This window comes from Orbicella franksi, chromosome 14 (genome assembly GCF_964199315.1).
Source record: "Orbicella franksi chromosome 14, jaOrbFran1.1, whole genome shotgun sequence".
Classification (NCBI taxonomy): domain Eukaryota; kingdom Metazoa; phylum Cnidaria; class Anthozoa; order Scleractinia; family Merulinidae; genus Orbicella; species Orbicella franksi.
In genome coordinates this window covers 19,523,291-19,538,782 of record NC_138158.1, presented here as the reverse complement: position 1 = coordinate 19,538,782, position 15,492 = coordinate 19,523,291, and the positions used below count along the sequence as shown (strand labels likewise).

The window sequence follows — 15,492 nt, the reverse complement described above, 5'->3', positions numbered from 1 at the left end:
CTTGTGAAGAGTAGATGGTGCTAACGTCTTAATGAGCTATCTGAGAGTGTCTTCAACTATGTTGATTTTGTTAATGCTCGCACGAAAGGAAAACTATTCAGAAACGACTAAACAATTGAACGGATAGAAAAAACCTTAACAAAAGTTGGAATTTTAATAAGAATTTTACTTCTGACCAATGCAAATTATGTAGGCTGCTGCAGAACTCAGAGAACTGAGTAATAAAATGAAGACAGTGGTAAACAAAATAGATCTTGAGGGCACCGTATGTGCCCGCCATCATTGATCAAGTAACTATACCATAAATCTCAAACCGGTGCTATATATAAGTGATATTAAAGCAGGACTTGAAACTTTGCACGAAGATTGTCATCTCTCACGCCAAGAAAAGAGATATCATGGTCTCTTGCTCACGTTTGACAGACTTACCGCGCGAACATGTGAACGACAAGTTTTTATATAAGGGTAAGCCGTTGAAATTTTATAATTCTAACAACGTACACTTGTGTAAACGTTCCACAGTTAAGAGATTCTGTTAGTCTTTCTCCCTAAAGCTTTGTGTTTTTTTTCTGTTTCACTATCTATCAAATTTCATCGCGGATTACATAACTGAAGATTTTTGTATGCAATTGTACATGCACGGTTCCTTAAATTAAAGCCCTCCCATGCAGTGGAATGTTCTGCCCTCTTTCTTATTGAATTTAAAGCAATTCTACTGAAGACTGACTCTAGTATGTCTGGAATATATTCTCCATTATCTACGGCATGGCGTTCCACTACGTGCAAACAATAAAGTTCATCAGTAGAAATATAAAACATGAAAAACTAAACTGTAAAATTTATGTTGTCGATATTAAAGACTGGGACAAAACATGACGAAAAACTATCAATATGCTAGATTAGGTATGGAAACAAAATAGGGTACTGAGTTCGAAATGTATATTTTTGGCAAATCTCAAAGCTCAAAACTCAAAGTTCGCGTTTTGTTTTTCAATTCTGCTTGTTTTGTATGTTTCGTCTGCAACAGAGCGACGTTATCTCAAGAATCCCGGCATGCGTTTGTATATGGTTCCTAAACTGATCAAGCCCTCCCAGACTCCTCGCAAAGGAATGTTATTCCCTTTCTTATAGAATTTAAAGCTACTGTACGTTAACGATGACTGACTTTCAGTCTAACTAGGAAAGTTAGGTTTCCATCGCCACGTTATCGACAGAACACTGGCGTGCGTTCAATCACGGGCAAACAATGTTGACAATTACTATATTTTCAGTCCAGAGATTACACTTGAGAGCCTGTCCAAATATAAAACATGAAAATCAATATTGTAAAATGTAGTTTGATAAAAAGTTGGGACAAAATATGACGTAAAGCTATACTGAACGCGCTAGGGAGGGCCGTAACCCCCCAAACATTCTGACTGACGCAATGTCCATGAAAATATCATGACCCCAGTGAGTTGGCTATGTCAGAATGTTGGCTCAATCTCAAAAATGAAAAAGAAAAAAAAAAAAAACCATTCACATTCTATATGTGGCTCCATCACTTTTTTTTGTCTGCGACCGATCTCCATCGACTTAAACAAAACAGCATATATTGTTTCAAACTTGATCTAGAAATTACACAGAAACATACTGAGACCAAGGTATATGTCTTTTCACTCTTGCAGGTACATCGTAAAGGCTTTGACTCCTAAAAGGGTAAGTTGAGAGTAGAGCAACTTTTGTTTTTGATAACAAACTGCAATAACAGAATTCAAAATCTCTATTATTTGTTTATCAAGTGACATGCAATGAGAACACTATTCTGGGTACCGCGTATTTCGAAACATAGGTCGCAATTATGCATTGCAACTGAATCAAAATATTTTAAATAAATGCAAAGTGAAAAGAATTTCACAGACATACAGGCTTCTTTAGAGAAGAAAACGGACGCGTGACTCAGAAAGAGAATTTATAAAAAAAGGATTTGCAGTTGGTCGAGAGGATCGTTTGACATGAAACCCAATCGATCTAGTTCCTCTATGGACTACACTAATGTAGTGTCAAGTGCTAATGGTTCTCCTGGCCAAAGAAAACTGTTAAAAAGAGAAAAAAAAAAACCACAAATTTGAGATTGCCTCTGCCACTGTTCTGTTTCTTGATGTTTATTGTTCTGTTCTGTTGCTATTGACTGGAAAGTGGTGTGAACCCGCGCGGCTTCCTGTTTCTGCGGTATATACGCGAGTATGTATGCGACACATTTTTCGCCTTGATCCATTTTCTGGCTATATCAAGCTGATTATGTATCAAATTCCTTGAGTTTTGAAGTCGATATCGGGATTTATACTACAAGACTAAAATAAAATTAGGTGTTTTCATGTGTTTCGTCGCTGGTTCTCGTAAACCCCGAACCGGCAGAGGCCTTTTTGACGACGCTAGCCACTGAAACGGCTGGTTTGCGATGAAATACCAGCGCATCGAGAGATCGACTTTAACACTTGCCTCATGGCTTAAAGTTTCAATTAACAGGGCGTCACCCCAAGAAATAATCTTAAGAACCTCTTAAACGCTTAGTGACTCAAACTAACACCTGCTTTATTCGCCTTTGAAAGTTAGTAGGTCTGTGAAGAAGACCTTTCAAGTCGCCCTCAGTTCTTTATAAAGTGTGTCCGGGTAATTTCGGTTCCATTGTCGCATATTTCATGACAACTACTCGAGCATATTTCCTTGCATGAACCGTATGTGCTTCCAGGAAGGGAATAGAATTTAAACTGATATTTCTTCCTTTCTTTTTCTTGGCTCGATGTTTTATGAAAAGTAGGTCGGACTGATTAACGCGCGACGCCTCAGCTCGGACGCAAATAAAAGCATCAAGGAAAATTCACTGGATTTAGCTTAATGCGATCAATTACGCTTCAACTTAGAAAAATGGTTACGGATTGTGACACGCTGCGCAGGCGTTAAAAAAGATCATGTCTAAAAACTGGGTGTAGAAATCATTAGGCTAAAACAGTTTGAAGAACAAAGAGCGCCACTGTCCACACCTCCACTAAAAATTCCGAAAGGAAAAGGAGTGAGCCTCCCTCTACTTTGAAGAAAATCTCGGCGAAACTTTCCAAGGGAGAGCTATAAATTCATTTTTCTGTTGTTGTCGTCCCACAGAGCGAAAAATCGTGGTCAATATGTCAGGACAGCTGAACATGTTTCAGTTTCAGAGGTGCTTAGCCACAGTATTCAGTTTTGAGTTAATTCGGCCACGTACAAAATTAACTTTAAACTTGAAGGAAACCTGAAAATAATGGCTTTTCAACATAGAAAAACACCTAAGAGATAATAATAAGCCAGAAAGGAAAAAGGATGGTTAAGGATGGAGAAGATTTACACGGATTACAAACGACGAACTTGAAAAATTAGGCTAAACTTTTCAAGATGTGCAAACCGTGACGCCTTCAATATCTGCCACTGCGATATTGGGAAACACAGCTGAGCATATTTTTTCCACTTCGGCCCATAGCCCAAGAAAAGATGAAAGTAGTCTTTTTCAAAAACAGAAGTTTGAATTAATTAAGTTTTCAGATCTTTACACTGAGATCCAAAAATTGATGACTTTTTGCTATTGTTGCTGTTTTTCCAAAAAAAGAGGCCGGTTTGGAGAAAATGAAGAAAGTAGATTGACTCTATTTCAAACACTAACCTTAAAGTCGAGATCCCACGGCATGGTCGAGTAAAGCACTATTTTGATCAGGGTAGCCAAAGTCTGAAAAAAGAAAGAAAGAGGAAAAAAAAAAATAATAAGCTTGAAAATTCTCATACTTCGCAGCTCGTTCCAGTCTCTTGGGGTTGTATAAAACATCCGAGCGAAACAGCGATTCGGAAGATTGGGAACAGTTGATTGTTTCACGGGCTTGTTTATCAGTTTATATTTTCATTCGCGAGTTCTTCGCGGGGCATAATTAATTTGTTTCCCACGATCTCAAAAGACCGTGGCGAACCATGTTAGGGTCTGGAACGCTTGAAATTTGAAAACTTTAAGTTACTGTACACAATTCTCTTCAAAGTCACAAGGGACAGACCCCCTCCAAGCTCACCACAAGCTAAATACAACTCTTTTTTCTTCAGCTCGGCAAACAATATTTTGATGAATTTACGCCTGAAGGTCACTTGGGATTGATAATTGTTTATATTACAAAACTAAACACAATACTCGATCTAATCCACGAGAATTTTTGGTATGCCATTGTTAAGAGTTGAGTGTCACTTTGTATTTGCCTTGCGAGCGTTTGGCCTTTGTCACTCGTCAGTCACGCTTCAATGGCGATAGTCACGTGGTCCTAAGCCCTTGCTACGATCTCTCAGTCATGAAAATTTTAAACGCAGCCGTAGGAAGAAAACGGGCAATTGTCTCGTAGAAAGCTGTCTGCGTTTAGATCACTCCTGCAATTTAACTTAAAATACCTTTTTCTATGGCGATGGATTTCGAAAACCAATTGTAGTTTCTTTGATCTTATTTCGAAGAACCAAGTAACCGCTGTAGCAAGCCGTGAAGAGGACGCTGAAATCAACGAAGCGGCAGATTGAAAACCACTCTACGTTGTTGATATCAGCACTGAAATCGACATGGAATCATTTTGCGTAAGATGTGGGTGGTTTGTTCTCTTATTCTGGACGTTCCAAAGCGTGAATTTCGCCCAAGGTGAAGGTAAGGAACGTTAAAGATGTTTACTTAAAAAAAGCATATATCTAGGTACGATGACTTCCGTTTTCCTCACGTTCGTTTCCTATAAAGACAACTGGTAAATAGGTTCACGGCTATGAATACAAAATCTAGCATCAGCCCATAAATTAGCCACAAAGTTGGCAGCAGTCGTTTTGCTTTACTTCATTAGGCTATTTGGGTCGATTGCCCTTCGGGGATCACTGAAAAAATGACTTAAACGTATTCCACTTCTATGATTTCGTAGATTCGAGGCCTTGGCGAGTTGATAATTTTGTAAACAATACTTGACTACTGGAACGCAAATAGTACGCCTATATTCGGCCGTTTGATTTTAAAGCCATTTCCTACTTCGATAAAGGATGTTTGACGAATGAAATCATCGAAACAGGAGTTGAGTTGCAGAAGACATTTGATGAAATACAAAGTCTCGCGTTGCTACGTGAGCATTCGTGGGTTGAAAATTTTATTATTTCGCGAAGCAATCTGAAATTTATATCTTCGCTTGATTGTTATTGCTGTGTTTTCGACACGGTAGCCGATTTTGCTCATTTTGTTCCATAGGAAATATATTGATCTGGCATCGAACAGTTTCCAAATAATACGACTTCAACCGTAATTTTAGACTACAATTGAAAAGCTAAATTGCTTAGCGAATGATGCGAATTCAATGGCAACCACAATGTCTCTTTGAACGCGGGAACTGCTTTAAGCGATTCTCGCTTTGGAAAAACATGCAAGAAAAGTCTATACGTTCCTTTCTTTCGAATTGCGACATATAAAGAGAACAAAGGCTGGGCTACAAAAAACAGATACAGAACTTGGATTTCACGGCGAGATCGCATGTAAGGAAACATTGCGTGATTCAAGATTATTGTGCCTGTAAAAATGTCTGCTGCTCTCCGGTTCATGACGATGTCCTCCGAGTATTAATTCAACAACGGTCGGTCTGATATCAGCCTAATTTAGCAGCCCATTTATTCGATCGCGGCCTCGAATATTGGACGAAGTGCTAACCTTGATACCTTGATAGCTTTCGGCTCGCCTTGAAAACGATATTTTGGCGGAGAAATATAGCGCAGTGGTCGACCACGGTTTGATTGCCTTTTGAGCTTTTTCATTTCAAAACATCAACAGAAGTGTTGGTTTTAAAAGGTGACCAGAAAAGGGGATGGGAAAAGCAGAATCGCAACTAGTCAGCGTGTCAGTTTCAGAGTCACCCATGAATCAAAACTCTTAATTCGCAATTTAAATTTCAAGGTTCTTGCACGCGCGGCTCTGATCCCAATTGACACATGTATCCTTGGGGAGTCGAAAGAGACTCGCAGAAAAGTGTTTGAAATGTTAATGCAGATTTCGTATCGAATTTTCACTAAATTTTGTCAACAGCCCAGTTGGACTTTGCTGAAATCAAAGACCCTTAGTTTTAAGACAGCAGACTGTAAAACCAAATACCGCTCTACGAAGCGGGGCGTTCTGAAAGGGATTAGCTTTCCGCACTAGGGCTGTCGAACATTTGATCTGCGGTGTAAAATTTCAGAATATCCACACGTTTGCTCGAAAATACTTTTCGTTAGTGAAGGAGAATATTTCAGTGCTTTCAAGATCATCATTAAAATAGCCATCAGATTAGTCGGCAGACAACGTTTCTGAAATTAGCTACGGGCGATGAATTTTTAGCCTGTCAAAGATGAAAGGCCATTCATGTACACCTATGTCTATGTACATGAAGAAATCAAATTTTCTGCACTTCTCAGCACTGTTGCGACATTCCAAATGTCTATTAGTAAAAGAAGTGACTTTACTTCTTATTTAGAACACTATAGATAGTAGTGACGTACCAAATTTGAAATGTTTTTGTACAAGATTAGAAAAGCAAAGAAAGGTTCGGCCCGGGCTTTGAGAAAGCATTTTAAATCACCACTATCTCCTTGCGGTTGGGATACAATGGCAGCCGCGAAGGCAAAAAAGCTATTTTGCATTCATCATGAACAGACATGGAGGGTTTTTTGTGAATTTTAACCTCATTTTTATGTGTTCATGACTACAGTAGGAAAATATCTTTTGTTGTCTGGAACAATTCTAATCCATTACCATGTCCGGTGCTCCTTTTACGAGGAGTGGGTGAGGCTGACTAACCCCTCTTCCATCTTGTGGGTTGGTTATTCCGGATTTTAACGAAAAAATAGTCCATAACAAAGTTTTGGTAATTATTTCCTGTGATGAAAATGTTAAAATTTTAAACCTTGCTTTGCCCTGACAATTAATTTTCACTTAAAAGTATGGTAAGCCTACACGTTATGCACACGAAAAATATTTGCACCTCTGTGCATACTTAACACAGACTGTACATGTATTTAGTGAGGTTAGGGCTATCCTGGTTGGAAGGGGCCCAAGCGTTAGAATTGGTCTTTTTGGTGACATAACTATTGCCGGCCTTGTGGAAATACTCCAACCTCTTTGGCCCTTTTAAAATGGGAATTAAAATACTTGGCAGCCAGGTTATTCTAAATCCTTGACAACAGCCATTTTAGAGGATTTTGCTGGTATTTTGTCTGATTTTAATGCAACACCTGTTATTTCTATTTGACAATGCAGTCAAGGATATCTCAAAGAAGACGCACGTTTAGGTCACCCGACTATTCTCGCTTCATACTCGTGGACTCTGTGGCTCTACGGAAACCGCATGTGACCCAGACATGCCGCCGGCTTCCGTCACTGTCATATCATCCATAGAAGATAATTGATGCCTTGAAATCCTCTCGTAAGGGGAGAAAGCCAGGGCTACATATACTCTGGCACCAACACACGTTCTGTTTGCACTTCAAATTAAACAGCACTTGAAATTATAAACCAAACAAACAGCAGGCATCTCACAATCAGTTGTTCCAATTCCAAAAGTCTAAGGAAGTTGACCTTTAAAAGAAATATTTATGGACTGTTTGTGGTTTCCTCGGAAAGTGATCTGTTTAATTTTAGTTTTTGGATTTATTCCCATTGTGTGTGAACCATAGTAACTGTACAACCTTTCAACGAAAGCTTACGGAGAGCGCCATTCATTCATCTAGAATTTTCCGAGTTAAATGGTAGGTTTGTCATGCCGTGGTCAAATGCTCACGGAGAACTATGGTAATGAGACATTTTCAAAATATTCCTTGATCCAAAATCCTGAATCTTGAGATAAGTTTATTGATAAGTTTGTTTTATCGAGCCAGAAAAACAACTGCTCTCTTGAGATTAGACCATTCACTATTTGTCATTTCATCATCAAATCCAGTTGACATGTGTCACCTTGTATACGTTTTGTCGCCTATGTCAATTATATCGTATGTCTTTTGATCCATCCTACTTGCAAAAAGTAATTGATTGAAATAAACCTTACACATTCCTGTGCAGTTGAATTAATGATTCTTAAAATAACATGGATTTTCCTCATCTTTTCATCTTCTAGATAAACTCTCCTGGTTTTGGTATCTTTCCCAGTCAGGCAGTAATTAAATTTGCTTGTCCGCCCGACTGACTGGCTCTTTTTTGCCATGTGCCTATCTCTATGTGTTTGTAACTTATCGATTCATTTTTGAGATGACATAACTATAGACGTATTAATTATCTCCTGTGTCTCTGTTGATAATATTTATGATGTTAAAACAAATTTCCAAATGCAAATGTTTCTTAAATGTTTTAAAATTCTAGAGAAACTTTTTGCTGACCAGCATGTGAAAGACTTGTCAGTCAGCCAAAGTCATAAGGGCTTAGAAGTTCACGTGTAGTCACAGTAGACAATTTTTATATCTAAGACATTCTCTTCAGGTCAGAAAGCTTGCCCAGAGTACATCTATAGAAGTATTGCACAATGTGTTTGTCTGGTTGTTACCAAAGTACAGTTCCCTAGCTATGATATTTCTTTAAAATATCTAACATTTCTGTGTACCAAGAGGCAAACATTTTATATCTTATATTTCTGTACACAGCATTATGTAAATAGCAGTAACATTCTCCTTCTTTTTCCGTTTGTTTTATTTTAGCCAAAGTAACAAGGGTTTAGAAGTTCAGGAAAAAAAAATGTTTAACTCCACACTTTGATAGCAATTAAAATTAGTTCTATCACAAGCTGTTTCCAATTAAATTGGTCCTTGTGGAAAGACATTTCAAACCTTGCCTGGCCTCTAGCCAAAGTAAAAAACTGTGACCACAAAAAAAATCTTTCGATGACAAAGATTTTCTTCCCAAATGTAGACAGTAGACATTTTATATCTAGGTCATTCCCTTCAGGTCAGAAAGCTTGCCCAAAGTACATCTATAGAAGTACGGTACAATCTGTTTGGTTGTTACCAAAAAATAGGCTATAAAAAAGTTTTGGTAGTTTTTTCCTGTAATAAAAATGTTACAGTCTTAAGCCTAAGTTTAGGTATCGGCACATGTACAGAACTGTCGGGCAGAAACTGTAGTGACATAGTCCGACTAGGGTTACCTTCACCTTGCTTTGCCCTGACAATTAAATGTCACCCAAAAGTATGGTAAGTCTATACATTATGCACGCGAAAAATATTTACACCTCTGTGGGTACTTAACATACACTGTACAGGTGTGTTAGTGAGGTTAGCACCTCATATTTAATCAAAAAGCTCGGTGTATCCTGGTTGGAAGAGGCCCAAGAGTTAGAATTGGCCTTTTTGGTGGCATAACTGGTGCCAGCCTTGTGGCAATGCTCTAACCTCTTCAGCCCTTCTTATTGGAATGTCATATTTTTACTGCAGGAGTTATTATGCCGCACATATATCCCTGAATGCAAGACTTAGAGAATAGATGACGGTTCTTGAATTTGAACTGCAGACAGATGTTAAGACATGAATGATCATCAGAGTTGATAGTTGTGAAAATAACACCTTAAAAAAAAAAAAAAAAAAAAAAACATGAACCATCTAACACATGATCTCAGTGATATTATCACATAGATACTGTTATCGCAGTGGTCATGGGTTTGAATCCTGTCCAAGCCTGAATTTTTTACAAGCATATAACCATTATAGTTAATGGAAGGGAATGATGATGAAACCTCGCAAAGTGCTTTGTTGTATGTTTTTGTTCTCTTTTTTGGCCTTGACCGTGCACAAAACACAACAGTTGTTTTACTTCTGACTGAGGATCTAACCAACAGAAACATTTTGGTTACATAATCAGTGCTTGTGTATGAATGCAAATCAAAACATTGTGCACGGTCATTTACCTTTTGGGCAACATATATCTTGTCATCTTTGTTCGCTCCTTTGATGTTTGCTGAGCTTCATAACCATTCCTCTCTATTAACTATGACATAACTGATGAATTCATGTCTTAACATGTGCAGTTAAAAAAAACAGTTAAGAACCTAGTGGTTTAGGAACCTGCTGCCAGAAATTTGCCATTTCAATACCAACAAATATAAGAACCTGTTTAGCCAAGCAAGATCAAGCAGGTGCTTTAATATATGTGGGTTCCAGTTAAATTATGATAACCATTTCAACCAAGGAGTGTAAATTTGAGATTGCAAATTTCTATTACAAGAAAATACCTAATACTCCCAAATACAAGAACCTATTTTGCCAGACACATGGGTTTTTATTGTATATCTCTGAGGACATTTGCCCTGTTCCTCACTGATCAATGTCGATAAACGGATTCATTCTGGATGTCAAATTTAATTCATCTTTGTCATATTTTTCCACTTTCTGAAATAATTCCATTTGAATTTGTTTTCAACTCTGACCTTGCTCTAACCAGCCAGTAATTAACTGTGGCTAACTGGAATTTTTTTCAAATATTTATCCCATTTATTTTGGGTGGAGCATGGTAAGAGTGATTGCATAATCAGTTATGTATACACCTGTAAGTGTATTACATGTACCTAAGAAAACAACTTGATTACAATAGCCTAGATTAAACCTTGACCTCAAATGCAACCAGGTCAAATTACAGTACAAAAGCATTGACAAATTCAAAATATAAACCAGTCCATACCAGCAATGTAGCTATATGTACTCAAGTACATTTACATAAACCATCATTTATTATTTGTTACTACATATGTACATGCTGTATGGCATATTTGGCTTAAAACTGAAACCAGCAAAAAAATTGGATTTTAAGTCGTGTTCAAAAATCAATTGTATTCATGTCAATCAGCAACCGATGATGAAATTAAAAGAAAAAACTTGAAATGTGTAAATGCTCTTGAAATTGCATTTGATTCTTGACAACATTCGAATAATGATACATTTGTACAATGTAACAATATGTGTGACATATCATATACTGTGTACAAGTGTACATTTTAACAAAGTGTGACAAAATCTGCACGAGTGTACATTTGCATTACATGACATGCACATGCACACATATGCTAAGTCATATGACATGCACATGCACACATATGCTAAGTCACATGACAATGTACATGTAGATGATCATCAGCAGACACTTGTAAACAAATTTGAATTACAATCGAACTTTGACCATCGCTGTGATCACTTGTCAAACTACAAGTTATGTATCTTCTAAAATGGCAGAGGCTGGTGGTGAAATTGGTTTTCTTCAAACACAAACAAACCATCCTGCTATATGTCACTCAAAGGTTGAGTGGAATTTAGTCAATGGAACACTACATTGTGTTCTATTTTTTCCTAGTAAACTGACCCCTGGATGGAGGGAGGCCCCTGTAGTGAGATTGCCCAAGAACAAAGTATAACAGACAATCACCAGTATCTTAGGCCTGAAGTTGCACTACTTAAAATTGTGTTATTCCTTAAAATTGTGTTGTTCGCCATGGAAGGTTTTTTAGTTTAAAACCCACCCCCCTGGAAATTTCGGTTTAGTTTCGCACTTTAAAACTTTTGACTTTTGGAACCCCCTTCCCCCTTGGGATTTCCATAAACCTTCCTTGGGGTGGATATGAATATTTTCTGGAATTGCACTTTATGACACCACTATCAGATCACACCAATTCTTTTAAAAGTAATGAGGACTTGTTTGAAGGATAAAGCAAGCTGGTGCAGGCTAATTTTACGACAAAAGACCCAGTACTTTTCTCTGCAGTGTTTATTAATTAAAGGCTTTAAGACCAAATTGTAGTTTTTATGTATAGTGTATTTTTGTTATCTATAAATCTGAAAATGTGACATCATTGAACAAATTTTCTTCTATGTGAGAGCAACCTTTACACATAAAGTACCTCTGAACACAACAAACTTGGTGCACAATAATCTCGAGATTAACGTGAATACTTTGTTTACTTTTTCTTTTGTTTGTTAATTTTTTGAGTCATTTATGCCCTGTGCCCCACTGGGGGCTAGAAGGAATGATGGTGATGATGATGACTGTTACTGTACAATCAGCTTGTTCTTCCATAAACACAATTTTTTTTTAATTTCATTCTAGCACCAACAGCACTTCTGACAGCTCCAAATGGAGCTCTCGACAGAAGCTTCACACACTTAATATGCCAAGTCACAGGGAACCCAGAGCCAAGCATCACATGGTACAAGAATGGTGTAGTTCTTACCGTCAGGGCCAGGGCACAGAAGTTCCCCATTCCCAGTGGTGAGCTGCTTCGTTTAGGCCGCACTTTGAAATCACGCCATGAGGGTGATTACACGTGCAAGGCTTCAAATGCAGATGGCACAGCAACATCTCAAACAACGTCGATAAAAATCTACAGAGGTTAGTTGAACAGAACTTATCTACTAGAAAAAAACACTCAAAAGTGTATCACCTTTTGTTTTTCTCCTACAGCAAAAATGGTTTTACTTAATTAGCAACATTGAGTCACCCAATCTCTAAATTAAAAACACTTTCCCCCCACCCCACCCCTTCTCAAGAAAAGCAATATTGATGAAAATCTACAGAAGTTAGTCGAGCAGCATTTATCTATAACACAGGTATTTATGGGTAAAAGCCAATCAAAAGTGTATCACCGTTTGTTTACTTCTTCATCATTGTGCACAGCCATTTTAAAATAGGTATCCCTTCCTGAGAGCCAATTTCTGACCCAACCCCTTCCTCGACCACCCCCAACCCCCCTCCGATATTGTAAAAAATAATAATAACTACAGAAAAACCGAACAAAATACATTGTACAGCTGCGATTTCCCTTTGCCTTCTTCATCGGAAGACCATCGCTATTTTATCAACCAGAAACATTTCGTGAAATGTTGCAGCACGTGCGTATTGTTTTGCACAATAAATATTCCGCGTGTTCAATTATGTAGAACGTTTAAAGTAAGAATCTATTTGTTTATGATGTTGTTTTTATGAGATTCATATTCTTATACCAAGCCTATTCTAAAGCTTGAATACTTTAAGATACTTTCCGAAGATATATGTGTATACATGCGCACATTTTTTAAGCTTACATTATGTAATTACATGTATGCTGACTTAAATCTTATACTCAACAACAACTCACCTTCCGTAACGCGTTTGTGGATGTTCTGTATTCCCATTTTACTTGTTCTTTTTATCTCCTTGGCGCGTATTTTCCCATTTTATACTTTACAAGCAGGAAGTTCAACAAAAAAATCCCTTGAAAGACAACCATTTTCACGCATCGCCACTCGGTCAGCGGTTGGTCTACTGTTGTCTGATAATACGTAGTGTAATACTCACAATCTTTTGTGCTTAAAATCGGTGAAAGAAACAAATTGAACTATCAATCAAAGAGACCACCGCGAAGGTTTTAAAGCTCTTGATAATCGGCTTGGATAGAAATTAATGAAAATGCCCCAAAGACCAGCTTGAAATTAAAAGCATTCCTACATGACAGTAGTACGATTTTATCTTACATAACGCGAAGCTAAGATTTCTGAGAAGCCGGCTTTCGACCTGTACATATGTTTGGAGGTTTCTCTGTCAGCAGCACATTTCTTTTCAGTGTCTTCAACTGCTTCAGCAGTTATGGCATGTTATATGAGCCGCTCTGAAAATTCTGAAAGTAGTACATTTTGTTAGTTTGCGACAGTGACTCAAACTAATATACTTGACCACATTTCTGTTTAATTCCATAATCAAATGCTACCGACATCAGATTTATACAAGATTAAAATTCCTGTGAATGTTTTTAGTCCAGTTTGATCTGCTGATTGTTCTACTGCTTTGTTTTCATTGTTGCCAACAAAGCGATGAACTCCAGCAAACATTTTAGCACCAGATTTGACAGACTGTATCATGTAATGTGAACTCAGGTTCTATATACCTTAATCTCCTTACATTTTATTATCTAAAGCTCTTTTACGTTTCCTTTTTAGAAGTACATACTGGAAATTGTTGACTTTGAAAGAGCTTGTGAGTTTTTTCTGCTGCTCATCTAAAGTCTCCTGCTTGCCTTCTTAGTTTTGTCAATATTTGCTCACGTTTGCCTCAGTCAGTTTATTCTGCCATTGTTCTCCCTTTTTAGAGTGTGTTCAACCCCTTTTGTTATAAGTTATTCTTAATTGAAAGAAAAGTAAGTAAAAGACACTGGTTTCCATTACACCTTTCATAAGCTGTTTACAATGCTTAATTATACACCTTTGTTTATCATCACATTTATGGCAATACAAACGAAAAGTCACGCACAAAGCCAAAGGGTAATTAAATATATATCTAATTTTTCCTGATGTCTAATTACTATGTACGTAAGAACTTAACGAGAAAAAGTTCGATCAGTTGCAGTAACATTGTGTTAAAATTTCACCGAATTCTCTGAAGTAACATTAAAGCTTAACAACTGTGCAGTGATCATTAGTGTGAACTAAGAGGGTTAAGGATAACTCTTTCGTGAACACGTTTCCATCGTTATGTGCATTCGAATAAAGGTGTGCTTGAGACAGTTATTTGTTCTGCGTATTATCTGAAGACAGAACCCCCAAGAAGTCGAACAGGCGAAGTCACGGTTTTGTGAGCTGTCGAAGCGTTTGTTTTACCTACAGGACGCAGTTACATGTTTTACTGCAGGCAAGTTGCCGGAAACTAATTTGCCAGTAGATGTTTTTCATTTTTCGAGTTTCACGTAAAATGCACTCAGAATTACGTAAATCGGCCAAGGAAGTCTACCAGTCCCGATTTAAAATCACCTCTGTGTTTAAAACAAAACCTGCTTCATTTGATTTGAGTTTAAAGTCTTATTAACTCAGGTTTGCTTTGGGAAACAATTCATTTCCCTGAACTCATTTTATATGGTAAACAAAATAAATTTTAACTTGCTGAGCGTGGCTGGCCGCGTGGCCTAATGGATAAGGCGTCCGACTTCGGATCGGAAGATTGAGGGTTCGAGTCCCTTCGTGGTCGTTTGCTTTTGAATTACGTTCTTTTTTTCTCCTTAATGACCATTTGTCTTTATTTTTTCTTTCTTTCTTTAGCGGGTTTTGCAATAAATTTATAGTGTTGTCTGCCAAACGCTAGGAAAACTAGCATAGCACCAAGTCTTCGTTTAGGATTTCCTTAACATCATATGAAGCCTGTACAAGTACGTGCAGGATCGTTTTAAATTCAGTTTTGTAAAGTTATCGATGAGGATTTATGTTTTTCATCATTTCAACCATTTTTTAAGTTGGCTAATCTCAAAGTGCAGCTTTTAAAAGAATTGCAGTAAAAATGCTTTTTACATAAGAAAGATAACCTTGCCTTTAGTCCGGATTTTAGCTAGTCTGCTTTCTTATAAGTATGTTCAGACCTACAAAAAACGCTTAGCAAACGCTCACCCTGATAACATGATTTTTTTTTTCTCGTTGTCTGGCTCTTTCTTGTTCTCTTTTTCTTTCTCTTGTTTCTTTCTTGTTCTTTCTTGA

At 37.5% G+C, this 15,492-nt stretch overlaps 1 protein-coding gene and 1 non-coding gene across 6 annotated transcripts in view; both read left to right on the top strand.

The window, feature by feature from the left end:
• Nucleotides 1-15,492, top strand: part of LOC145467598 (receptor-type tyrosine-protein phosphatase delta-like) — a 59,627-nt gene that overhangs the window by 19,043 nt on the left and 25,092 nt on the right. For 4 of the 5 annotated variants that reach the window (XM_081451175.1, XM_081451176.1, XM_081451177.1 and 1 more), the window contains exons 2-4: nt 1,668-1,698; nt 4,495-4,678; nt 12,107-12,388. In XM_081451175.1, coding sequence (XP_081307301.1) covers nt 4,597-4,678; nt 12,107-12,388 — 364 coding nt within the window. In that variant the 5' untranslated portion in view covers nt 1,668-1,698; nt 4,495-4,596. Of the gene's footprint in view, nt 1-1,667; nt 1,699-1,724; nt 4,679-12,106; nt 12,389-15,492 lie in introns of those variants that run through there. The other variant, XM_081451178.1, reaches the window with a different exon arrangement.
• Nucleotides 14,920-14,992, top strand: Trnar-ucg (transfer RNA arginine (anticodon UCG)). The gene has a single exon. It is a non-coding gene; the product is annotated as a tRNA-Arg (tRNA).